At 36.1% G+C, this 27,861-nt stretch overlaps 1 protein-coding gene across 1 annotated transcript; it reads right to left on the reverse strand.

Annotated features, from left to right (window-relative positions):
* Window positions 1-7,308: 7,308 nt before the first annotated feature.
* Window positions 7,309-27,567, reverse strand: LOC119628837 (uncharacterized). The gene is made up of 4 exons (XM_038012597.2): window positions 27,166-27,567; window positions 14,491-14,626; window positions 8,491-9,620; window positions 7,309-7,452 (listed from the first exon to the last, which is right to left on the reverse strand). Exons 1-4 carry the CDS (start codon window positions 27,424-27,426, stop codon window positions 7,327-7,329), a joined length of 1,653 nt encoding a protein of 550 aa, XP_037868525.1. The 5' UTR covers window positions 27,427-27,567; the 3' UTR covers window positions 7,309-7,326.
* Between the last annotated feature and the right edge of the window lie 294 nt (window positions 27,568-27,861).

Genomic DNA, 27,861 nt, shown 5'->3' on the forward strand with positions numbered 1-27,861 from the left:
ATGTGGGGCCCGAATGTCATCCCCCTGTCGAGAGTGACGCCTAAGTACTTATCGTGTAATAAAAATCAAACCCGCAAAATTATAATTTGCGTAATCACTGGTGGTAGGATCTCTTGGGAGTCCGCACGGGTAGGTACCACCACCCCGCCTATTTCCGCCGTGAAGCAGTAATGCGTTTCGGTTCGAAGGGTGGGGTAGCCGTCGTAACTATACTGAGACCTTACAACTTATGTCTCGAGGTGGGTGGCGCATTTACGTTGTAGATGTCTATGGGCTCCAGTAACCACTTAACATCAGGTGGGCTGTGAGCTCGTCCATCCATCTAAGCAATAAAAAATAAAAATAAAAAACTTATCCTTCTAAGTCCACGGTATGGGCTAGCCAAAGATTTTTATGGCAGGATTGGAGTTACCGCGCCTAATTGGTGACGAGATTCTAGCAGCAGCGTCGGGAGGGGACCCCTTTTAAAGAGCACGGCTGTGCTTTTCGTGGGGTTGATATCAATTCGTCAATTCCGGAACCACTGTCCTAAATTGGTGGCCGCCATCTGGAGTTTACTATGCATGAACGACATCTTCCTACTCAAGCAGTACATAGGCGTATTATCCACGAAAAGGGCTAAGCGGGTGGCTGACGACCAGGGTATATAGTTATATATTCGTTGTTACGTGTTGTGTGTACGTCGGCAAACCACAAAACACGATAAGAGTTTAAAACCTATGCCATTTTAATACAAATATATGTTAAAGATTTTATTTTTTGTAAATAAAACACGTAACGTCTCATCAAGTCTAATTATGCTTGTTTATTGCGACCGTTTAACAACAATCTATACTCGGCTTCGGATAAAAAATGCAAATAGCAATTCCATCCGACGTCGAATTGTTTAAGGGGATCCCAAAAGGACGAAAAAAATTAAACACACAAAACGTTTTTAAATTCAATTGCCGCTTTATCATCCATCTTAAGAATGTAACGAGTGCTTAATTTTCGCGCTCGGTTGCTGCAATAAAAATGTTAAGCCCTGAATGGGAGTCTGTGGGCAGGCGGTAGTAATTGATTACCGTGGCGACCACAGTATCATCTTATCGTTGATCAGAACGTACGCACAATGTCCAATAAACTAGCCGATGCTATCTGATATTGTAAATGAATCAGTTCAGCGGCAATGAATCAGTCCGCAGAGACTTGAGATGAAAAATACTCCATTCTTGTCGTGTCTTTCTTAGTAACAGTCAAGTCGCATGAGAAATAGTTTCTTAGAAGCTTATTGTTGTATCTGAAGTAAGGAATTTTAAATTTCATTTACACCTACGCTGCCATATTAAGGTATTTCTCGTATAAGTACTAAGAGTACGTAAGCATCCTTAAATAAACATTTTCTTGTTTCACTGTAAGCATTCGACTGATTTTAAACTGACACTAACATATGATTGTACTTATAAATATTATTATTGTTTAACTAGCTGTCCCGGCAGACTTCGTAGTGCCTCAATCGATACATAAAATACCTAAATTTTTGTATAAAATAAACTTAAAACAAACAAAAGGAATCCGTCCAACGGAGAACAACACATCAAAGGGAAAACAAAATTGTTATTTTTATTTATTTCCGAGCCTATTCGTAAGTATCTAATCTTTTAAACCTTCTCTGGACTTCCACAAATAATTCAAGACCAAAATTAGCCAAATCGGTCCAGCCGTTCTCGAGTTTTAGCGAGACTAACGAACAGCAATTCATTTTTATATACCTATATAGATAGATATATAGATATTCTCATACAACGAACTGTCATATAAATAAAATGCCGTGTTAAAGTATTTATTTTAGCTCCGAGTGCATTTTTGATATTCAATGAGCGAGGAATTTTATGTAGTTTATTGAAATTTTAGCATTAAATAGCACTTTGCGCGTGCGATCGGAACCCGAACATAACAATAAAATGAGTACTTTTTATGAGGCGTTTGCGTTATTTCTGTTCACCTGGAATATAAAAGTACAGGAATTATTGTGATCTCGTGTATTTAAAAATGATTAGCTCTACGGCTTCATTAATTGGAATCTTGTTTTTAAAACAAAATATTTCTTACTTTTGACTTTCTTAATGGTTCTTATTTTTGGATGGTTCCGAAAAAGATATTCACGGTGCATTGCAACTTTGCAATTTCAATTCTTCTTTTTTTTGTAATGCAAATGTTTCAGCTTTGATTTCAAGTATTAAATAACTATTACAATTGCATTAATTTATTAAAAATGTGTGTTTGAAACTATGGAAATGCTTGTAAAACTGTGTAGATAAATTTTAGGGACTAATGATAAATAGAATCTAGCAATAATAAAGTTTAGTAATTCCTTAACGTTCTCGAAAGGGATTACAGGTAGTCCAGCTAATTCCGAACAAATGATAAAAAAACCGTCGATTTATTCATATAATGATTTTTTCATTGGGATGCAAATTCAAATTACATTAAGTTATTATATATTTTTTATTATTATTCTATTAGTAGCTGAGCTATACAGTATATAATAGTGTATTGTACTGACGTTAGGTCGTCGAATGGGACGAAGAATTCGACATACAGCCTAGCAGATAGCTCATGGACACAACCGTTTCTTATCGGATCTTCTTAATGGGATTCCACTACGGCGGTAGGGTTAGTGAAGGACTGCTCTTGGGCTCTTGGGCTAGTGTTAATAAATTCTCCCAAGTTGAGCCCGTTACCAAACTGCGTGCTTGTTATAGTCCCTTAGGCTAGCAACGAGTAGAAAAAAGAAGACATTAGAGTGAGCTGAGACTGTCGCGCCTATTTTTTCAAATTAACTCGAGATTAATAAATAGTATGGCCTAACGGATAAGACGTCCGGTGCATTCGTGTTGAAACGATGCACCGGTGTTCGAATCCCGCAGGCGGGTACCAATTTTTCTAATGAAATACGTACTCAACAAATGTTCACGATTGAGTTCCACGGTGAAGGAATAACATCGTGTAATAAAAATGAAACCCGCAAAATTATAATTTGCGTAATTACTGGTGGTAGGACCTCTTGTGAGTCCGCACGGGTAGGTACCACCGCCCCGCCTATTTCTGCCGTGAAGCAGTAATGCGTTTCGGTTTGAAGGGTGGGGCAGCCGTTGTGACTATACTGAGACCTTAGAACTTATATCTCAAGGTGTGTGGCGCATTTACGTTGTAGATGTCTATGGGCTCCAGTAACCACTTAACATCAGGTGGGCTGTGAGCTCGTCCACACAGCTAAGCAATAAAAAAAAAAAAAAAAAAAATAGTATGCTATAAAACAAATTAGAAATATCGGAATGAAGTCACATTAAAAAACATATGAAAATTACTATATATAATACATTATGATTCGATTTTCGTATTAATTTCAGAAACTTATAAAACTGAATTGCCTTTTCCTAATACATGTCTATTATATCATATTAATGTACCGAATAAAGCGAAAATTTGTTGGTTTACATAATGTGTTATGTTCATGTCTTCTATTCAATTAAGATTTGCGTTAGTAATTGAATCTTTGTCCTGATAATTTTTGTACTCTAAGACAAATTTTTTAAATAGTAACTTCTTATGATGGATTCGCGTCACTTTTAAAAATGGCTGTGATTAATATAATTAAGGATAGTTACGGCGAAGCCTGGTCGGGAATCACTGGTTGAAGAGAAATTATAATCAAGGATACTAATTACAATGGATCTTATAATTTTCACATTATCCTAAAGTAACCGCTTCGAGACCAGACTAGCAAATATACACATTACAGACATTATACACATTACATACACAGCTATTTACACATCAGCGCGCTAAAGACTTAATCAGAAAGTGACTGTTTCAAAAATTAGCTTTGGTTAAGTATAATCGCGTAAGTAAATGTTAATGATTATGTGCATTCTATTATTTATCCTTATTTGCTTCAAAAAGACGTTGCGTTTATTTGAAGTATACAAAGTTACGGCAATGTAATAAAGAATTGTTGACATCAACATCACCGATATAATACACGCATTGTATGTAATATTATGAAATTAAGAACGAGAGAATAAAACTGTGAGATAGCGTGTTTAGCTAAATTGGCTATACAACATCGAGAAGAAATAAAAAAAGTAGAATGTACTTTTAGAGATAAATCAAATGCATTCAGTGCACCGATCTTGATTTATATTTGTATTCCAAAAGAATTTCTGGCCCGGAGGCAATCCAAACATCCCCGGTCATCAATCACAATGGCCTGATGTTGTCTTACCAACATAAAGTTTTGAAATACCAAGTATTTCGAATTGAATGACTTTTTATTCAGCATTTTAGCTCTCTTGAAGTATTTATTTATGAAAAAAAAAACGGACGAATGCAAAATGCTATTTTTCAAATTCGACTTCAGACTGTTTTTGTAAAACTAACGTAATATGATTTCACAAATGCACAATAAATGTAGTTAGTTAAATTTAGTAGATTTACCGTACTGTGGGAGACTATGACGTCGAAGTTTCATATACATAAAAATAACAGCTACCCGTGAATGATTCCTTCGTGGTGGCAATTTGAGGGACGGTGGGAGCAGCTCGTGCGCTCACTTTACAACAACAACCTACAACAATAAGAACATACAACAAATCTGAAAGGATAATGTTGTTACTGCTACAATAGACGGTTGGTTTGACCAAATCCGCACCACACTAAAGATCCCATTCCACGACGCCCTTCATGCGGCCAATGATCGGAGGCGCTGGCGGGACATTACAAGGAGCAAAATCCTGTCGATATAGAATGGTCACGACCCTCAGCAGTGAGGAAACGACGCGAGGAGAACAATAGACGGACGGATTATGTGGAAACAGGCACAAGTAGCCGAAGATCTCCCTATCAATTTAGTAAAAAAATGTGATTCAATTATATACAATTCAGGAAAATGCTCATAGTGGTGATGGATATTAAATTTTATTTAAGACTAGTTAAAGCCGGGTACATTTCGTTGTGATATTTGAAATACACCCGTACTGCGAGTCGTATGTTAATCAAAAAAATCATCACAATGGTCTGAATGATTTAAAAATGTACCTATACTTTTTTACTGGTGGTAGGACCTCTTGTGGGTCCGCGCGGGTGGGTACCACCACCCTGCCTATTTCTGCCGTGAAGCAGTAATGCGTTTCGGTTTGAAGGGTGGGGCAGCCGTTGTAACTATACGTGAGACCTTAGAACTTATATCTCAAGGGGGGTGGCGCATTTACGTTGTAGATGTCTATGGGCTCCAGTAACCACTTAACACCAGGTGGGCTGCGAGCTCGTCCAACCATCTAAGCAATAAAAAAAATATAAACATAAAAAAAACCTTTATTATATCTATACTTGATCCATGGGGAATTCTCTCAGAAATTATTCGAGTTGATCCCCTCATCTCCTTTTTATCATCGCACCTCCCGCCACCGGAGCAGAGTTCATCCATATTATCTGGAATCGCTGCGTTCATCGACAGTGCGTTTCCAAAGATCTTTTTTGCCACGTACCATCCGGCTTTGGAATGAACTCCCCTCCACGGTGTTTTCCGAGCGCTATGACATGTCCTTCTTCAAACGAGGCTTGCGGAGAGTACTTTATGGTAGGCAGCGGCTTGGCTCTGCCCCTGGCATTGCTGACGTTCATTAGCGACGGTGACCACTTACCATCAGGTGGGCCGTATGTTCGTCTGCCTACAAAGGAAATAAAAAAACTTAATATATAAATCTACAGTGGTTTTTACGGATGTTCCGTTATAACTACTGAACCATGCGTCCGATTGACTTGAAACTTTGTATCCATGTAGAAAATACATGTACTTAATGGATAGGCTAGATATTTATATGAGTGTTGGACTCCCTAATAATAATGACAATAAATAATAATGTTAATTTTAAATGCGCAGCGAAGCGGGCGAGTATGGCTAGTATTTATATAAATGGGTATAGATTACACTTGTAATATTGTTTTTGGCTCAGTTGGAAATGTCTTCGTTAGAAAAACTCAAGCAAAAGTTCATTGACATGTAGATGCTATATCTGTGGAACGGCTTGCGCATATAGATTTAAATATTTTCATAACTCTTTTTATGGTAATTCATATCATTGTCCTGATCGCGGTCATGCATGATGCATGTTTATGTAGTTCTGAGTTATGTCAGACGTAAAAGCCGCTTCCCACTCAAAATTATCAGATAAATTCGTTTGATTTCAGGATAAGGTATATTGTAATACGTACTCAACAAATGTTCACGATTGACTTCCACGGTGAAGGAATAACATCGTGTAATAAAAATGAAACCCGCAAAATTATAATTTGCGTAATTACTGGTGGTAGGACCTCTTGTGAGTCCGCGCGGGTGGGTACCACCACCCTGCCTATTTCTGCCGTGAAGCAGTAATGCGTTTCGGTTTGAAGGGTGGGGCAGCCGTCGTTACTATACTTGAGACCTTAGAACTTGTATCTCAAGGTGGGTGGCGCATTTACGTTGTGGATGTCTATGGGCTCCAGTAACCACTTAACATCAGGTGGGCTGTGAGCTCGTCCACAAAAATTGTATATTCGTGGCCCTCTTTTATACGTATTGGAAAGTATGTGGAAGTCAAAAAAAAAAGGGAATACGGAAAAATGTTTGTTATATTGAGGGCTGAACGGCTATTTGGTTTAAGCGACTGCAACTTTACAGGAGAGCCATCCCCTCCTGGCTGAGCCTTTGCTCGCCCACCTGTCTTGGTGAAACTGGAAAGGCCTCAGGGCCACCAGTAATCCTTCAATCATAAAAAAGGACAGCAATATAGAGTTTAAAATTTGGAAAAAATATCATAACCAAATATGTACTCCTTTAGCTATTTCAATGCAGTAAACTTAGTTGAAATTCAATTAAAAACATCGAATTGTTGATAATAGCAAATAAAACGGTCCTTTAATTACAAAGATAAATTTTTACTGGTGGTAGGACCTCTTGTGTGTCCACGCTGGTAGGTACCACCGCCCTGCCTATTTCTGCGGTGAAGCAGTAATGCGTTTCGATCTGAAGGGTAGGGTAGCCGTTGTAACTATACTGAGATCTTAGAACTTATATCTCAAGGTGGATGGCGCATTTACTTTGTAGACGTCTATGGGCTCCAGTAATCATTTAACACCTAAAGTGTTGTGAGCTCGTCCACCCATCTAAGCCATAAAAAAAGTCGCGTATTAAGCGGAACATCGCTTAAACCAAATGCGCCTTTCACCCCTCGATATTTATGTAGTAAGTATATAGGTTTTTTTTTTATAAGTAAAACTATTTGCTTATATTTCGATATTTATTTATGTACAGATGGCATTCGATAGTGCTTCGATCAGTTTTTTTCTCAATCGCAGCGCGGTTCGATCGAGGCGGACGTCGCGTTGATACAGCTCGCACTCCGGCACGACGGTCGCGTTGCACGACTCCTGCACAACAAGATTTATAAAATTGACAAGTCAAACAAGAAAATAAGAGTAATTTCTACAGTTTAAAGAAAAAAAGAAAATATTTGAGAAAAAACAAAAAAAGAACCCGCAGCCTTTGTAACTATACTTGAGACCTTAGAACTTATATCTCAAGGTGGGTGGCGCATTTACGTTGTAGATGTCTATGGGCTCCAGTAACCACTTAACACCAGGTGGGCTGTGAGCTCGTCCACCCATCTAAGTAATAAATAAAAAGTCAAATATTCGATCTCGTTGTATGACCCCGGCATTTCTAAGTTCTATATATATTTTTACCATGACCGCGCGTTACCTAAATTTCTATTTTCCTCCTTCACTAATTCTTATCTACGTTTATTATAATCAGATGTGTTCTTTTCCGCTATAACAGCTACTTGTGGTCTCTACATGTGGATCCCTACGTTTTTGGGCGCTAGTAATTTACATCTTGGGTTGTCTAGTGTGTTAGGTATCAACGCTCCATGTCGTTAGAGATGGCTTCCGTCACACGGCATAGACTTACGCTTTTTATTTGCTGAAATGTCCATAACTTTAATGGCATGGACACGACTTAACTATATAGTAGTCTAGTCGGAAAAGTATAGGATAAAGAAGTAGATAGAACATGCATTACTTTTGAAAACATATGAGCATAAGGGGGGGGTGGCAACATTATGGGGAGTAGCCACAGTTGCTAATAGATGTCAGCGAAGCCAGAGGCCCATAAAGCCCACTGGCCACAACTTGTAGTTCTAAGCATTGCATTCAACAGCATCTTTAAACGAAAGTATAGTAAGTGCTAATTTTTATATTGATATTTTACCGGTACTTTCTTGACAGAGATAGCATATTATAAATATTGTTTATTTAACTGTAGTATTACCTAACATTTCAGATCACTAAAAATGATAATCGTAGCAAAGATCCCTTCAGTAAAAGTATCTTTAATTACTAGGTCAGATAAGTTTCTGGACCTTTTTTTACTCAGATTTATCACTCAGTTTGTAGTACATATTTTACCTTATAATGATTAAGTTGAACTTCTTTGAATGGTGCAGGCCAACCGTCGAATCCTGAAGTTCCAAGACTAGCAAGAGGGTAATGATTGAAGGCTGTTAATACTCTTTCGGTGACCATAAAACTTTTACTATAAAATCCTATAGGACTAATGAATGCTGAACTTATTACATGAGTCATTAATTTAGACGTCGGCATGTCGTGGCCGCATCTGGAATTGTAATTTTCATAATATACCTGTAGTTCGTTCACATCTACTGAATTTTTATTACCTAATTTATTTTTATCAAACAAATGTACTGAATTGTTTTCATCTAGGATTTTGGTGCTCCTTGCATATCTTATTCGGACATCATCCCTTTTTGCATATGTTTTGCTCTTATTTTTATAATTATAATAATTCTTATTTATTTTTTGCATAAATTTAAAAAAGAAAACGTTTTTGATCATAATTGCGGAATATTCTTTAGGATTCCAACCTCGTTTGACTAAATGTTTTAATAACTCAGGCAAAGAGTTTGCGGTCTTAGGCATAACTATTTCATCGATATCTAATGGTATAATAAATTCACTTTCTTGTATGTTTCTATATAAACAGTCATTGTAAGTTATGATATGATCTCTCCTTCGTTGCCATAGAGATCTTTCAGGTTTGTTTCTGATAGGAACATGGAACAATCTAATGAATCCCGCGTCGCGATAGTGTTGTAAGATACTTTCTATTTCTTTACTGATATTACCGATGTATACATCGATAATGTCAACACCGAGTATTTTATTGGTTTCTATCCATTCTATTAGATTTTGCGAGATATCCTTATCAAAATTCAAATCTTTAACACATATTGTGAACATCCTTTTTTGTTGATTCCTTTTCAGACTATGTTTTAGCGGGTGCGCATTTGTGGGATCAAGACACGGCTCCGTAACTAGTGAAACTAATGTGGGTCCATTTAGTGGTCCTGTTAATGGACATGACAGCAGAAATGGATAGTCGATATCAGTTGATTGAACATCCCATTCGTGCCACCAAATTTCCAACGGTTTCGCTGCGACAACTTCTACCGAATTTTCGTTTGGGTCGAGTGACCTCGTTTGGCAGAATAGTGTTTGATCAGCTGAAGCGTTGCGACCTGTAAATCGAAATAGTTCTGTAACAGCAAATTTTTGAATTTCAATATTATAATAGTATACTAAAACTAAAACTAAAATACTAAATTTATAATGCCTAAATATTGCTATGCTCATATCTCTGAGTGATTAATTATAACTTCAGACACGTGTAGTTATGATGACAATAATGAATTTTACCGTTGTTGCTTGAAAATAGCGTGTTTCTAGCTAAGAAATTGCATTACATAATAGAAAAATAATGGTCATCGTGTTATTTTCTTCTAGACACGACGATGCGGTGCTTTCAAGGAACATCCATTAAAACGGTATTTGATTCCAGGCGGTTTACAACCGGAGGAGTTTGCTTCCTAGACTAGTTGCTAGGAATTTTCTTTAACACTTAAAAACCTGTCTAGTTTGATGGTCTGTTATGCGAATTGTAGATAATAATAGATATTAGTGGCGTTTAACTGTTTTTTAAAAGAATATGTTTGAGAGTTTTATTGAGTAATGTACTTGATATTATTTTAATAAAACATCACAGTACACTTATTCCGTTTTGAATCGTGAATGTGTGAAAATGTAGCTAAACAATGGAGTGACGTTGTGAATACAAAGATGCCTGGAAGTGATTGCTCTGACTGAAACAACTGCCAATTGTGTACGCGTTCCATTTATTTGAATTGCTATTTACCTATTTAAAGCTATGTACTAAGTGTTCCATAAATAACCAGCAAAATACCTGTTTAGTTACAATCAAATAAAAATAATCTCTTTGTATTCCTATATCAAACTGTAACGATCTCAAAGCGGTCTAGGTTGTCGGGTGCTATCGAACAAGTGTAAAAAGGAAAAGAATGTCTCTCGTAAAAACAAGAAAAACCTTTGTGTTTTAATCAGCCTCTCATTTCTGGTTACTTATATAGGAGTCGCGCAGGTTATCGCGGTCGGCAAGGAATTTACACGACGTGTACTGCTGCCTCGAGTGACAAATGAGTGTCAGCTTATCAGCTCGCCATGCGCCAGCGGTGTCCCGTCCGCGCACTTTCTACACTTTTGTTGTTGGTTCAGCCTGCGAGCTACCCGATATAACTTTGGTACTTAAAATTCACGGCTCTCGTTAATATTGTAACAACACTTATCGAATCGGCAATGTTTTAATATCGGAAAAATATTTAGTTAAACAAATAAAACACGTTTTACTCGCCGTATAGAAAATACGCAGTGGCGATCACCTATCACAATCTACAATAATTATGGTGTAGTTTTATCGCCGTGCGAGATTTCCCCGATGTCTTTATTGATGAAGATTTTATGTGCGCCTCAAGAAAGGCTTCCAAGGCTTTTTATTAACAGCATTCGTTTTGCTTGAATTATAATTCTCATGGATAATAAGAAACGAAAAGAAAGATCATAAAAGTTTATATTTCATCGCAATTTTAAAACTTCTTTGCAAAAAAATGTTTTTACGATGTAAAAAAGAATAAGAGAATGTTTTGTTTTAAAAAAATAAATAAAAGTAACTGTCAGTGAGACTGATGGAAGGGTTTGAGAAATGTGCAATTACATCACTTACTAGAGAATATGACACGGTAGTGCTTGAGGCGGCGCGTGCGCATAAATCATGCAAAATTATAAATGTTCTATTCCTTAAGAGTATAAGTTTTAATTTTGTAGACAAGACAACTAGACCATATTTAATTTTATACAATACCACAAGCGGCACGGCGCCATCTCACACTATAACAAACGTTTTATATATAAATTATTATGGAATGTTGTTATTTGTTTGCGGTTTTCGTAATGCGTTCTGTTAAGCTAGATACCCTATTTATTTTTCTTTGAGCTCGCCTGTCTATATGGTGCAGTAGTAAGCACTGACTACCGGGCTGAGGGTAGTGAGTTTGGTTTCCACATCTGGTAAATATTTTTGTGATGAACAGCTTTGCTTTTGCTTACTCTTCGTCTGACTCTGTATGTATGGTCTCTGATTCCCATAGTATAGTTGGGGTCGGCACAGCAAATTTTTCTCTTCCATTCTCTTCTATCAGCCGTCATCTCAACACTCACTCCTCTCTCTCTCTCATATCGTCATTCACACACTCCATCCATGTCTTCTTCGTTTGACCTCTTCCCCCTCTACTTTTTTGCACTACCAATGCCATACATTTCCTAGTCACATGCATCTTCTCTCTACACATCACATGTCCATACCACGCTAGTGTGACCTGCCCTCGGTATTATATTATTATCACTACACCAATAACTTAAGTTAGTAGCGATGCCTACTTGAGTTTTAATAGACTTTGTCATTTATTTGTTTTCTGACAATGAGATTAATTATTATGATCGTATTCAAATGTGAGAAAAAATAAATACAATGTCCAAGAATTGTTGAATAATTCATCCACATCAACCTTAATTAGCCGTCACAGGTGTACTCAACGTTCGTTAGAATAATGTTCTGTCAATTACTGTGTTATGTTCAAATTAGGGTTGACATAATATTAATTTCATTCCACGCTTTGCTGTACCTTATTGTGTGGCTTACATTTAGGGATTTATTAAATCTTCTTCTAAATAGAGCAATTCATTGGTATAACGACAAGCACGCATCCACGGTGCTTTTAGGGACCACAAGCACCGGTCGCTGTCCTCGTCGAACCCGTCGCTTGCGACGATGGGGTCGACGAGCGAATTAGCCCATAGACACAGCCCACTGAGTTTCTCGCCGGATCTTCTCAGTGGGTCGCTCTTCTGATCCGATGGTAGATTCTGCGAAGCACTCCTTTTGCTAGCCAGTGTTAGCAACATTTCCGGTTTGAGCCCCGTGAGCTCACCTGCATGTTAGGGTGAAGCTGAAATAGCCTCTCAAGGCTATCAGCGTAGGTAAAAAAAACGTATTCACTTTTTTAATTTAATAATATATAAAGTAACGTTTGCCATTTATCCGGTAAATCGTCTTTTGTTAGTTTTTTACTTATTGCCTTTGTAGGCAGACGAGCATGCGGAACACCTAATGAGTGGTTACCGTCGCCCATGGACGTCAGGGATAGAGACAAGCCACTGCCTACCGTTAAGTACTCTCCACAAGCTTCGTTTGAAAAAGGATATGTAATAGCGCTCGAGAAACACCGTTGAGGGGAGCTCATTCCAAACCCGGATGGCTACTTAGTTTTAAAATGGTATATCCTACAGCCCTAACTTTAAGCAAACGCTTACTGCTTCACTTTTACTGCCGTAGTAGAGTTTTCAATAGTGTTGCAGTGAGTCCCATGATAAAAAGATGCGAAGAAAGCTAAGAAGTTATTAGTTGTATTAGTGAAAGTATTTACAGAGGCTTATCTGTAGTTTTGGTGTTTGCCTACATCCATAATCTGAAACTTAAAGTCTATGATAATGATAATATATAATGATAAGCAGTTAAAAAAACATAACTTTCAACCTTATTGTGTTCTTTGCTATTTTATTTTTTAAAAACTCCACACTGACATCAAAAGGATTTTTTTTTATAATTGTTGCTAGCCCTAACCGAGGAAGCGTAAAAAGCGTGTTCTTCTGTTTAACACGTGTACTATAAAGTATTTGAGAAGTTTTATACTGGTACTAATTGGAGGCATGAGGAATTTTGATTCCGCGATAAAGTCATAACTCGACTCGGCTTTGCGATTCAGTTTTATTGTTATTTCAAAAGCCTAGGTGAAATTAGTTTGAAATCTATACTGATAAGGATGTGGGTTAACAGATACGTTATTTTTTTAATACGCCTTGATTAGCTTGTTTGGTTTGTATGTTTTTTGTATGTAACGGAATCTTTGAATGTAACTTTTGACGATTTTAAGACGTTTGACTTGTAAGCTTGCACACGCATCAAGTACTGATGACAATACAATAATGTCATAACTTAAAAAATGAAATTAAATATTAGTTCGGTTTGTTATTTAAGTCTGTTTGTTATTTTTTAAGTTATTACGCAGTTATTTATTTTAATTTTAAATGGCACGAATAGAGCAAAGCCTAGTACTTTATTTATAAATAGTGTAGTGTAGTGTAGAGTGTGTTGGCTAGTTCGTTACTTTGCGTGTCACATGCAAATCGATTGATAGTTTATGGACCAGAGAATGACAGAAGCAATACTTTATCTCGAGTTGCTAACTGGGAACAAATCACGCGCGGTCATCTGGCCCCAATTTAGGACTCTCTGTGTTCATCGGTGCCAGAGATTGATAAACTTATACTTATATAAGTTTTAAATCTATATAAATATAAATGAATTGCTGTTCGTTAGTCTCGCTAAAACGATTTGTGGAAGTTTAAAGAAGGTTTAAAAGGTAGAAAAAGATATGAAAATGCTCGGAATTAAGTGAACATAACAATTTTGTTTTCCTTTGATGTGACCCCCGTCGGATGGATTCCTTTTGTTTGTTTTAAGTTTATTTTATACAAAACTTTAGGTCTTCTATTTATCGATTGAGGCACTACGAAGTTTGCCGGGTCAGTTAGTACATACATAAATAAATCTGTTCATCACACAATGTTTGCTCGATGTGGGAATCGAACTCACGACCTTCGACGTAATAGTCAGTGGCGCTAACTACAGCACCATCGAGTCAGTCATTGAAACCAAACTTAATTCTAATTTAACCATTTCTACCACTACGCTTGGCATCAATAGTGGAATCAGCCTCGGAATATATTTTTTCGGCTTTATGTTTTATCCTTTTAGATCAGCCTGGGAAGGTATTTTTCCAGCGTTATGTTTTAACCTCTAGATTAAATATTCCATGGTTATCGTTTCATGAACTATTAAGAGCACTGTAGGCTTGTCTACCTTCGAAGGTAATACAAAAGTATTTTATAATGAATAAGAATTTACCATAAATATTTTACCGTGAAAAAAGGCCAGGATACGAATGTAGGGCTGAGATGTACGATTGTCATAGAACGCCGAGTAAATTGACACTTTTGTGCCAGTAACACGTTGCCATGTACCATAATTTGACGAGTCAGCTGTCCACGTGCGATTCTGAAATAAAAACACAAAAAAATTATGAAGTTTCACTCTGTATCGTAAAAAATCGACACGTGCAAGGAATAACATTGTAACTCATATTTAGCTAAAACTGAATTACAATGTTATTCCTTGCACGTGTCGATTTTTTTTCGAGATAATTGTGGAGGCATTACATAAGTATAATATAACATAGCATAACATAACTCGTGAGACGCATAACATCTGCCCATAGCAATGATACTGAATGACGACCACGACCGCTCTGACAAGAGTGATACGACAAAAGAGTTGAGGCATGCTTAACCTGTTCCTGGCTGCATTTTTTTGTTTTTAAAGACAAAAAATCCGTAAATAGGTGGTGTCATTTACGTTGTGACGTCTTAGCAACAGTAACCCCTTAGTGACATTTTTTAGAATGTGTATTCGTCTGCCCATTTAGATCAACTAAAAACAAAAGACAATTGAAATCCTGGTTAATGAATGAATAGTAAGCAGCAATTTGAATGTGTTCCAGTCATTGTGCCGATTTTGAAATTTACGCAAACAGCAACTACTTCTATTTTTTCATAGATATTTAATAAAGGAGGAATAAAGTAAAAGTTCAGTTTTGTCTATTCTATAACCAAGGTAGCGCTCCCAAAAATGGCATCACATTTAAGAAAAAACGCACTTTTAAATTGATGACACCTTAAATTACACTCAACTTCGTTATTACCTTATGCATCACTGTTTGAGATATGTCTGTGGAAGTATTTCTTGAATATTTGATGGATATTTTATAATATTTAGAAGTTTTTTGTAGCTGTAAGTATCGAATCACGTGACTATTATTACGTTATAGGTTCGTAATTTGTTCGTTTGAGGTTCGCAAGTCGATTTAGGTAAAACATAATGCTATAGTTAAGCAGAGCTTACTGTCCAATAATTAGTCTTAAGCGTTTTACGGTGTTCATATTACTGGTGGTAGGACCTTATGTGAGTCCGCGCGGGTAAGTACCACCACCCTGCCTGTTTCTGCCGTGAAGCAGTAATGCGTTTCGGTTTGAAGGGTGGGGCAGCCGTTGTAACTATACTTGAGACCTTAGAACTTATATCTCAAGGTGGGTGACGCATTTACGTTGTAGATGTCTATGGGCTCCAGTAACCACTTAACACCAGGTGGGCTGTGAGCTCGTCCACCCATCTAAGCAATAAATAAAAAAAAAGTTCAATGATGTTACAACGCGATTACCGACGCCCACCTTGAGGCGTGAGGGATAAATCTTTATGAATTTTAATGTTTATATAAATCTTCAGACAAGCTGCGTCACCTTTCAAATCGAAACGCACGACCGCCTCTCAACAGAAATGGACTGGGCGATGGCATGAACACTGGCCGTAAAAATATTGTCTCGAAAATTAGTAATGTTTATCTCGCTACAAAGACAAGAAACTATGAAATGCTACTACTATACACATCGAGAATTGAGTTCTTAGTCTTAACATTGTTTAATGGCTGACCCCCTACCCGTCAAACAGAGATGGATGAGTGTTTTGTAGCAGAAGCAAGTAAGGTTGTAGTGCTTAAACGTGCGGGCTTAAAATATGCATTACCATCGCTAATTACACAAATTAAAATGACACTAATTTTAGAATTAGTGAACTGAAGTGGCAATGGGCCGGCCACATAGCACGAAGAGAGGACGGTCGATGGGGCAGAAAGATCCTGGAGTGGCGACCACGTACTGGCAAGCGCAGTGTGGGACGGCCACCTACTAGATGGACCGACGACCTAGTAAAAAGCGCTGGGTCTCGTTGGATGCAGGTGGCAATGGACCGGTCACACTGGAAATCTATTGGAGAGGCCTATGTTCAGCAGTGGACGGCGATAGGCTGAAATGATGATGATGATGAATTTTAGGTAAGCTTCCATTTGCACGTACGTATAAGAGTATAGGGGCAAGCAGGCATCTTGATTGCGATCCGATCGGATCTGGATTGTAATGAAATATGAGTGTCATTCTCAAACTCCGCACTCATCTTTTTTTTTGTTTTTTTTTTATTGCCCTTGTAGGCATACAAGCATACGGCGCACCTGATGGTGAGTGGTTACCGTCGCCCATGGACTTCAGCAATGCTGGGGGCAGAGCCAAGCCGCTGCCTACCGATTCGATTAAAATACAATGTACTTACTACTTCACCTATAAACTAAAGTCAAGGATATATTGAAACATTTAACATAAAATACTGGCGCACACGTAAGAGAATAATTTTAATCACGACTGTACAGTTTTACTAATTGTTACGTCTGTAAATTTATTGCATACAGATCCCACACAAGCCACGGTGCGAGCGATAGAGATCTTGAGCTCGGTGTTGGTAATTGAATACTGTCACGTACTATATGTGTACTGGCACCGACGATTTCATCTGAAGCAATTAAAGGCCACCCATCGTAAGATCGGGCAGGATCCCGTTGCATCTGGTATGACAGTCTTCGAAATATTTAAATAATTCATATGGTTCTCAAAGTTTAAAGTAAGCGCAGTGTGAAAGTTGACGTCCACGATGTAATTAAAATGTTAATATTTATCAAATGGAACCTTGGACAACTGCTACTTGTTAGAAATAATTTTTAGTCCCTGAAAACTATCATAATCATACCTCTCATTACGTCTCGTCCATAATCCCGGGAATTTTTTGTGTTTCTCCGAAACCTAATCGGAGTTTGCGTGATCTGGATCTTCAATGGGAAAGTGGATGTTACCATATTAAAAGTCGAGGGTTATATTTAGAAATAATTGCATTGACATATATTTTCTAGAAATCATAATCGGTTAGAATTTTGTATGTGAATGTTAAATAAAATGTATACTTTTGGACTGCTAACAGCTTGAGCTCACAATTTCTCCCTTTTCTTACACTATATCACTGGACCTCTCCGGTGCTATCCGTTGTTATGGAAGGGACATTTATGTTTCACTATATCTATGGAAGACGTTGTATGTTCCATTTAAACTCCAAAACAGCTGAACCCACTTCTAAGAAGTTTTCAGGCAAACTTTATGTCGACTTAGTGGATGATCCTCACTGTTTGATAGCGTTTGAATCAAAAATATATCAAGGGTCGGCCTTTAAACAAGGCACCTTGTTAGTAAATAAAAAGAAAATAACTATAGTGTCTGAAAATGCTACTTTCATAACTTACAATTCTGTATCAATAAAGAAATGAAAATAAAAACAAAAAACAAATTATATTTACAATGTACCTACAAATATTTAAAACATTTCAACACAACAACAAACATGTTTCATATTAATCAGTTAAGCGGAATCTAGAAACCTTACAGAAGCACTTTCCATATTTCTCAAACACAACTCCAATAGCGATCGAGAATCTCTAGTCCACAGAGTAGGTACTCTGATAGTTCGTATTTCATTTGCATAAATCTAAGCCTGTCTGAAGATGTCTGTTCCTTTTCACGACTGAGTTTACCGGTGCTTGGTTAATTTATGTGAGACCCACGCGAGCTTGCACTGAGAATATTCTCAGCTGTGCCGTTTTTAATGACGATTGAAACCTTAATGTATTAACGAACACAATGAGTTCTGCATTTGATTCAACCAGAAAAGGCGTTATTGCGACTTCTATTGACTCGACTGGTGTATCTAGAATGGTAAATACATATAAGGTACATATAATGGGACTTGTCTAGATTTAAAAAAAAAATGTTTTACGGTTTCAATTGTCAAATGCAAATCATTATTTCCTTTAAAAGATAACTAGATGATGTCCGAGCTTTGCTGGTTTTTTTTTGATAAAGCCATCTTGTTGTGTCTTTAAAGCGGTTAGTTGCCCACAATTAAGAAAAATAGTATTATTACTCGCCAATACATGTCGGGAAGAGTTGATTACTGAAAACATGAATAAAACAACATTTTCTGAAAATAAATCATAGCTAGATCGATTTATCGCCCCCAAAATCCCCTGTATACTAAATTTTATGAAAATCGTTGGAGCCGTTTTCGAGATTCAGATTATATATATAAAAGAATTGCTCGTTTAAAGGTATAAGATACAGCAACGTAATTTATTAAGTTGTATTCCCCACGAATACTAATATAAATTCTAATTTTATGTTACACAAAGTTTACTTGATTACACAAAGGTTCAAGCACACTTGAATAAATCTAAAGACAGTGTATTTTTATGGGTTTGCCAGCAAGTACATATGCCAACTTCTAAAATAAATCACGGAGTTTATCTTTTGTTATAAATTTTTTTAACATAATAGAAAAAATATTAACAAATTGATTTTCTGACAGAGAAAAGAAGTTGAAGAAGTTATATATCACGTTGTTAACAAAAAGACGTTCCACCGACATATAATAATACATTCTGAAACAATACCCACTAAAGCGTACCTACTTTAAAATCGTGCTCGCTTCGTTCGTGAGCTCACGTGGGGGAAAACTGGAGACTCGTGGGATGTCGAATCATGACTGCCTTTCCGACGAATAGGTTCGCTAAAATTATCGGTAGACACACTACATTAACTTAATTTGAAGGTGACTAAATGATGTTTATACAATATAAGTAAGCTAATAAATATAATTTATCAAACTTGGACAAATATTTGTAAAAGTGTAGAATAAAGAATAATACAATAGGAATACAAATTACAAACATCCAGAAGAAAATTTCAAATTCAAAATCAAAAAAAATCAAAATTGGTATTTTTTTGCGCAATGTACACGTATTCAAGTTCCTAAAAGATCTTTCACGTACCGTTTCAGTCGCCAATTGAGCCTGGATTAAGGATTATAAAAATTAATGTCACTAACGATCGGAGAACTCTAATTACTAGTAGCAAAGATTTGGGGACAGAAAACTAATATTTTCTTCAAAGTTGAACAGAACTATTTACTTTACTTTATGTACGTCGGATAGGTTAATCAAAATACAATTATTAATATTACAATGGAATAGGATATTAAGAATTTGTTATCGATTTAAAAAAAATCGGAAAATATTTTATTAGTCTAAGTACGTTAATCTTATACCTTTAAACTAGCAATTCTTGTATATTAATATATTTATAACTAATCTGAATCTCGGAAACGGCTCCAACGATTTTCATAAAATTTAGTATAGGTACAGGGGATTTCGGGGGCGATAAATCGATCTAGCTACGATTTATTTTCAGAAAATGTTGCTTTATTCGTGTTTTCAATAATCAACCCTTCCCGACATCTATTGGCGAATAATAATACTATTTTTCTTAATTGAGGCCAACTAACCGCTTTAAAGGCACAACAAGATGGCGTTATAAAAAAAACCTCATCATCTAGTTAATACTTAAACGAGTATTTAAGTATAAAACGACACCACTACACTTCATTTTCTTTACGGATGTTTTACTTGAACTCATTATTATAATACGAAATGATGATCTGTAATTTTATTTGATTTGAAATTTTGCATCCAATCATGACTTTTTGTTTTCGAAAAGAGTACAACGCGGCCGGTATTGTAACGGTTTTGGGTGTTACACGCGGCGAAGTCGATTGTCACGTCCCACGTAATGATTGCGGGGACCTCGCCTCCAACTCGAGTACACAGGGAGAACGCGAAATGAATTAGATTCATTGAGGATGAGACTGCTGTTATCAGGTTTTGAAATGCCACAAAACATGATGTATTTGACGGAGCACAAAATAATCATTTTTTTATTTTTATTTATTGCTTAGATGGGTGGACGAGCTCACAGCCCACCTGGTGTTAAGTGGTTACTGGAACCCATAGACATCTACAACGTAAATGCGCCACACACCTTAAGATATAAGTTCTAAGGCCTCAAGTATATTTACAACGGCTGCCCTACCCTTCAGACCGAAATGCATTACTGCTTCACGGCGGGTGGTGGTACCTACCCGTGTGGACTCACAAGAGGTCCTACTACCAGTAATTAAGCAATTTATAATTTTGTGGGTCTGATTTTTTTACACGATGTAATTCGTTCACTGTAGAAGTCAATGGTGAACAATTTGGTGAGTACTTATTTCATTAGAAAAATTGGTACCCGCCTGGGATTCGAACACCAGTGCATCGCTCAACACGAATGCACCGGACGTCTTATCCTTTAGGCCACGACGACTTAAAAATCTTAATAAGTATACCGCATTTGGATATTATTTCAAAGCCCTTAATGTAAACAGTCATACATTGTATTATTGTATTATAATATTTTTTCTAGTCGAGGCTCATAGGGCAATTTCGATTTTTTTCAAAACAAGACATTGCTTAAACTATTCATACTTTATATTTCACTCGAAGTTAATGGAACACTGATACTCCAGGTACGATTTTTTGCTCGTAATGATAAATGGGCATAAGTCCAAAAAAATAATGACAGCAATAAAGTGTAATAATACGCGGACGCGAAATACGTGGCCTCATTTCACATGAATCAAAAATCGTTAACATCTCTGTCGCGGTTAGGTATATATTCTTATAACATTATGTTTTGAATACTGTTCCGTACTTATAACTACACTGTATTATATTAGAGAAGTAATTCTCTATTGATCGATATTTAAATTAGGATAATTGATATATATATGTATGTATATAGATCTACCTGTATGAATACAGAATTTTGTTTCAACCATTTTTGTGATAATTCATCATTAAGTGTTAATGGACAGTGACATAAAGTATTTATAATAAAGTTAATTACAAACCTAATGCCATTGTGGCAAACTATATAATGGTTAGTTATTCATAAAATAACTAACTAAGTAACTATACTTGAGACCTTAGAACTTATATCTCAAGGTGGGTGGCGCATTTACGTTGTAGATGTCTATGGGCTCCAGTAACCACTTAGCACCAGGTGGGCTGTGAGCTCGTCCACCCATTTAAGCAATAAAAAAAATTATAATAAAGAAATCCAAAGACAAGTTTACTAAAATATATTTTTACATTTTAATGTCGCGATTATTATTTACAATGTTTAAAGGTGTTTATTCGTCGATATTTTAATACTGTGTTAATTACTTAATTAATTAATTTATAATTATTAATAAATTAATAACAAAATTAATTAATTATTAATTAATTATTAATTAATTGTCTTAAATTTTTTCTTGAGTTTTACGTTTCTGTGCATACAAAAACCTGAGGAAATTATTATAAAGTATTAACTTTCATTAAATTTGTCGTTAGTGATTTGCTTTGCTTACATAACGAATAACCTAAACATAAAAATAAGTGCTAATACTTAATTTATGTTTATCATAAGCAACAAAGAACTTAGAAATAATAAGTGTGTCCGCGGCGCAATTTATTTACCAAGCTTATTTTACGATTATGATGAGCATTAAATTTTTTATGGTGTTTTAGGCATGTTGATTATATTTAGCCCGTAGTTAAATAGCAGATAATTTTGTTTCGAATTTAAAGTACAGCAGTAGGTATTTTTAGTTTTTTTACTTGATATTTCATCGATTGGCGGACGAAAGCATGCATACGCCCCACTTGAATGTGTCACAAGCAAGGTGAATCTTAAGCTTCGACCAAGGCTTAGAGCCTTTACATTTAATAATATCCTTTATAGCCAAATCCTATTATGTTTTATTACTCATGTCTACCATAGTTATTTTAGTACGCGCTCCTACAATGTATTTATGTTTAGTAAAAAAAATATGGAAAGTTGTATTAGCAAAATAACCAATATTATTATTATTCAGAGGAATCTTTTAACTGTGAACAGATCTCGTCGAGTAAATTGCGGCGGCTAGCTCACGGCCCGTCTGATGTTTAGTGTTGTCTTAGACATTGAATATGTTTTTCTACCTTTTATCGCGGAATGCAATAAAGAAGGCACAAAGAAGGCAAAGAGTATTAAGCGGTAGGCAGCGGCTTGGCTCTGCCCCTGGCATTGCTGAAGTCCATGGGCGACGGTAACCCCTCACCATCAGGTGGGCCGTATGCCCGTCTGCCTACAAAGGCAATAAAAAAAAAACAATTTTTTTCCTACTTATGCTGATAACCTTGAGAGGCTGTTTCAGTTTCTCCTTAACGTATAGGTGAGCTTACGGGGCTCAAACCGAGTAGACATGATAAGGTACCCGTGAAAGCACCAAGGAAGATAAAGTTAAACGATCCAGGCGCTTAGTAACAGAAATCGACTAATAATTAATTACTTCAGTGTGCGATGTAGGGCACCGGTGACCTATATGGCTGTCAATGGATTAAATAAATTTGTAAACGTCAAAGAAATTAGAACTACGAAATTGTATTCGATCGGTTATAAGTTATGGCATATTATCTGATCAAGAAAAATATACATAACTAGCTGACCCGGCAGACTTCGTAGTGCCTCAATCGATAAATAAAAAACCTAAGCTTTTGTATAAAATAAACTTAAAACAAACAAAAGGAATCCGTCCGACGGGGGACACATCAAAGGAAAAACAAAATTGTTATTTTTATTTAATTCCGAGCATTTTCATATTTATCTACCTTTTAAACCTTCTCTGGACTTCCACAAATAATTTAAGAACAAAGTTAGCCAAATCGGTCCAGCCGTTTTCGAGTTTTAGCGAGACTAACGAACAGCAATTCATTTTTATATATATATAGATTATCGCTTATGTATATTTTTCTTGCGATCCATTGTTCCGTAGCAATATTACTCGATTATTGAGTACATCATCAGTAACGGCTGCCTCAGAACAAAATTATAGTCGTGCAATAAAAGTGAAGTATAATACTTTGCTAGAACAAATACAGTTGAATATGCTTAATGCCAAAAAACTTCAACATCAACAGTTAGCTAAAGACAAAAATAGATTTACGGTTGAAATTTTAGCAACCTCAACGTTTTTCTCCTTCCGAAAAACCATTAACTTTGATAATAAATTCAAATGTATTCGGCTGCAGCTCACGTCAAATTATGCACTACGTTATTGCCTAGAGTTAGAGTTAGTGTCGTAACTAGTACTCAGAAGTCTGTTTTTAGAAACAGCCATAAAGGTATGCATTTCTCACATTGTGGGAATCACTCGAGTTTATTTTAAGTAACGTTCGCGCGAATAAAACTATGTTGTTCGTTATCATAAAAATGTACTTAATTATACGGCCTCATTAATGTGGAAAGTTACATGATTTTTTTATTAATTTTTTTTTTGCGTACGCATCGCTCATTCCGGTCCAGTCAGTCGCTCGTTCAGGTCTAAAGCGGTCCCAAAGCACGGTAAGCTGCCCGTTTCAAGAAGTGTAGATTACAAGGGATTGTTTCCAATAATTATTTAAATGTAGTATTTCTAATATGTACTTCCCAACGCACGGTACAAATAATAGAAAAAAAACGAGGTAACTAACGATAGATTCAGAGGGCTCGCTTATCTTCAATAGCTGATATAAATTACGAAAACATGTAGGCCTATTTTACGAATTATATTACAAATTCGTAAATTTGAAATCTAAATTGTTGGCTATACAATAACCGATCGCAAATCGATCTTTAATATTGAATCGTGGTGAACTCAAACAAAGGGCCTGAACAAACGTGAGGCTAATATAATAGTCACGTGAAGCATCAGGCCGGTGGCGCGCCATTAGTAACGCCCAATAATATTGATTCCGATTTATTTTCCATTCGTGACCGGCATCGTAATGGATTATCGACATTAAGGCCACAAATAATTCTATACAAAAAAATCGTACTCTGGAGTTTTCATGTTTAGCTAGTTTTTTTTTTAAATTTACACGACTGAATGTATATACAGCAAAAACTCCTTATTCGCGTTTCCTTTATTCGCGTTTTCCTATTCGCAGAATAAAAAAAATGCGATCCAATTCCTATGTTCGCAGCTAAAGATTTCTTTTGCGGATCTAATCGGTACATGCACATTGATAAAAATGATTCCAATTTGTAGGCTTCAAACCGAATATATTATGTAATCACGCTTTTCATTATTCACGGTTTCTGTATTCGCGGCATATTCACGGAACGTTAATCCCGCGAATAAAGAGGTTTTACTGTACAGTTATTTGTTTAATAAAACGGACTTATTCTGTATCTGTATCTTATGTTCACGTTGATAGCTATAGTTGTTATTGCATACATAAATTTCGAAGCGCTTGTTAGAAACTCTGCTGGATTTTAGAACAGTGTTATTGTTGAATATTGCGTACGGGAGTTCTCTTTATGTTGGTTGGTTAGGTGTTATTAGTTGAGAAATTGTTTAAACGTTTTAGTTCGAGCTCTTATGTTCGTTGTTGTTAAATCTTCGAAGTTTAATCTGTTTTAAACAATAAAAGTCTTCAGAAAAAGAGGTTCAGTGGGTTTTGCATAATGTTCGAATGAACTATTACACAAACGAGTAGTTAATCAAATATAAAATAATCCGTGATTTAGTTCATTGGGAATTGCGAGATATACAAGACGAGAATAACTACAAAATAACCTTTTTTTTTGGGAATTTTTTTTTTATAAATTTTTTTACAAATACAAATACAAATTATAGTAATTTGATTACCAAATGATAACATTAATGGGAATACAGCTACATAATTACTTTAAACTGTGACGCAGCACTATCGGAGTTTTTCGTGGAGCTCTCACTGGTATATTAATTTTTTTAGGAGACTAAAATCTAAAACTATGACGTTTCTAGTCACAAGACAGATGGCTATGTATCAAATATCAAAAAATTTCTTGATTTTTTTAAGTCTGTAATCTAGTTTATTTAGTCTCACTTTACCAGTGTAAATTATTTAACAAATTAATTAAAAAAAAAATTACAAAGGTCAATGTTATAAAAAAATACACATTTAATTAATCGTGCGATAGTTAATGTTATTTATTAACAAAAACGCTAATGTTTATTCAAAGCGAACAGATCCTATACAAGGCAGTCGTTACAAAAATACAATTGGCCGTATTTTCTGCGAGTTGAATTTTCACACCCATTCTTGTCGAGAATATTTGCATACTCTACTCGTACGTGGGTGGAACAATGAGTCTCTTTGAAGATATCAGTTTTATTATTTTGTATTATCCCGAGTGCACTCGACGTTTAAGTGGATTTGATATCTATATGTTAATAGGTGTAAGAAAACTTTTTGTACCTTTTTTATTTTAAGCATATTTCACGCACTGAGGTGTATGCGATTTGGTACATTAAAATGATTTTTTTGGATACAGAAAGATTTTTAAAATGTGTTAAACACAAATGCAATTTAAGTTATGTTTGTTTACGTTCAGATTCTGCAAAGACTTCATGATTGTATAGGTATGTTAGAATTTGGATCACTTTTTTATCACGACTTTTTTATATAATTATGTTACTAACATGGGTGGACGAGATGTCGGTGTTAAGTGGTTAACGGAGCCCATAGATATCAACAACGTAAAGGCCGCCACCACCCACTTTAAGATATAAGTTCCAAGTCTTAGTTTTCAGTACGACAGCTGCCTCACCCTTCAAACCGAAACGCATTACTGCTTTACTGCAGAAGTAGGTAGGGCGGTGGTACCGTACCAACCTGTGCGGGATAACAAGCCACCTTTTGTCCTCGAGCAAAGGGGCTATTTAAACTCGTGCGGGCCGGTAGGTGAGCTTACGGGCCCAAACTGACCGAATTGCTAAAACTAGCCTTAGTAAGACCAGTGCTTCGCTGAATCTACTATCAGATCGAAATCGCGACTAACTGAGAAAATCCGGCGAGAAACTCAGTAGTTTGTGTCTATAGGAAATCGCCCTATCACCAGTAAATCAGTATTTAAATAGCGTATATTGAAAGTTGATATTATTTAGCATTTTCTTCGGGTTACGCGAGTCGTAGACATAATTCAATCTACTTTTACTTGCTTTAATGTTTAGTCTCGGATCTTTTAATACTTTTTATTACTTTTATTTTAACGCTTACGAGTTTAATAGATTAAAAACATTCGTAAGACAAGTTTTTATCATTTTAATTATTGTGATCGCACCTTATATTATAAAATGTTATTTAACAAAAGAAATAATTAAATTAATGATCTTGTTATAAGCATTTGTTTTCAAAACTTAAGAAAGAATATTTATTCTATTAATTTATTTATACCAATATTAAAAATATTACAATTAAAATAAATAAAATTTGAAACCTAAAAATAATAATGAATAATTTAATGAAATAGGTAAATATCTTTTTCAAGCTAAGCTAATATTATTGAAGCAGCGAACGTACCGAGGAACAATCTGCCAGGAAGCAGTGTCATTAGCATATCGCATAGAACCGATTCTATCTGTCTACCTCACTACTATGAATAACAATTTATATGTTAAATAGACATTGTATTCAGCCAAAAGTTTATAGCCGATTTTCTGTCATCGGATATTGACTTTCGACCTTTCAAAGGTGGTCAAGTTTTCGTATCACGATAAATAGATTTAGTTTTTTGAGAAATAAAAACGTAAATGAAAGCAATTCACTAAATAAAATGCGCAATGAAATGCGCGCCTTATGTATTTGCGATAAACTAAACTGGTTTCGATAAAAATAGATAGCTACTAACAATACTCGGTACTTCCGGGAAAGCCGGCAATCGGTCGCATCTGACGGGCGAGGGCCGATCCATCTCCTCTTGAATGTCCTGAGAGTACGCAATTATAGTTCTCATTGTAGAAATTCCATGATCAGTATCCACTTGTCTGTTTCTCCATCGAACTCTGGCATGCCACTCACTCACAGAAGCTATCCAACTAACACAGATTAACGTCAGTCCAGCTAAGATCAATTTTGTGACGCGCACTAATTTTCGTGTTTTACAAACCATCGTATTAATTTATAGCGACATTCTTACTAGAGTTTGTATTAAATTATATGTGATGGACGTGATTTCGTGGTAGATTCTGCTGGCGAACGGTGCGCGCATGCGCTCCGGGCGCGGTACCATGGCGGACTGCGCCGGATCAGCTGATAGCATATCAACAATGCATCCCTTGCAGCTAATCGTTCTAAGCGCTAGGCGAACGTGGATATCTAGTTTCCTATACCAGTTTTTGCACACGGTCCTTCTTTTGCTAAAACTTCTGAACGAGTATCTAAGCGATACTAGTCCCGTATAAAAAGCTGAGGTTGTGGCAATATAACACGGAACAAGAAATCCTATGGCTAGATGAATAAACCCGTTCATCCGGCCATTTGTTTAATTGCGTAAGATCGATTATACACGGGTTGCAGTAATTATCGGCTGGCTTCGTACTCTATA

The sequence above is a fragment of the Bombyx mori genome, chromosome 8, assembly GCF_030269925.1.
Source record: "Bombyx mori chromosome 8, ASM3026992v2".
Classification (NCBI taxonomy): domain Eukaryota; kingdom Metazoa; phylum Arthropoda; class Insecta; order Lepidoptera; family Bombycidae; genus Bombyx; species Bombyx mori.

Excerpts from the sequence above, each read along its gene's own strand:
- LOC119628837 (XM_038012597.2), bottom strand. The coding sequence starts at position 27,426 with ATGGTTTGTAAAACACGAAAATTAGTGCGCGTCACAAAATTGATCTTA. Across the intron at positions 14,627-27,165 it reads TCCCGGAAGTACCGAGTATT|AATCGCACGTGGACAGCTGA; the intron begins GTTAGTAGCTAT and ends TTTTTATTTCAG. Across the intron at positions 7,453-8,490 it reads TTCAACTTAATCATTATAAG|GAGTCGTGCAACGCGACCGT; the intron begins GTAAAATATGTA and ends CTTGTTGTGCAG.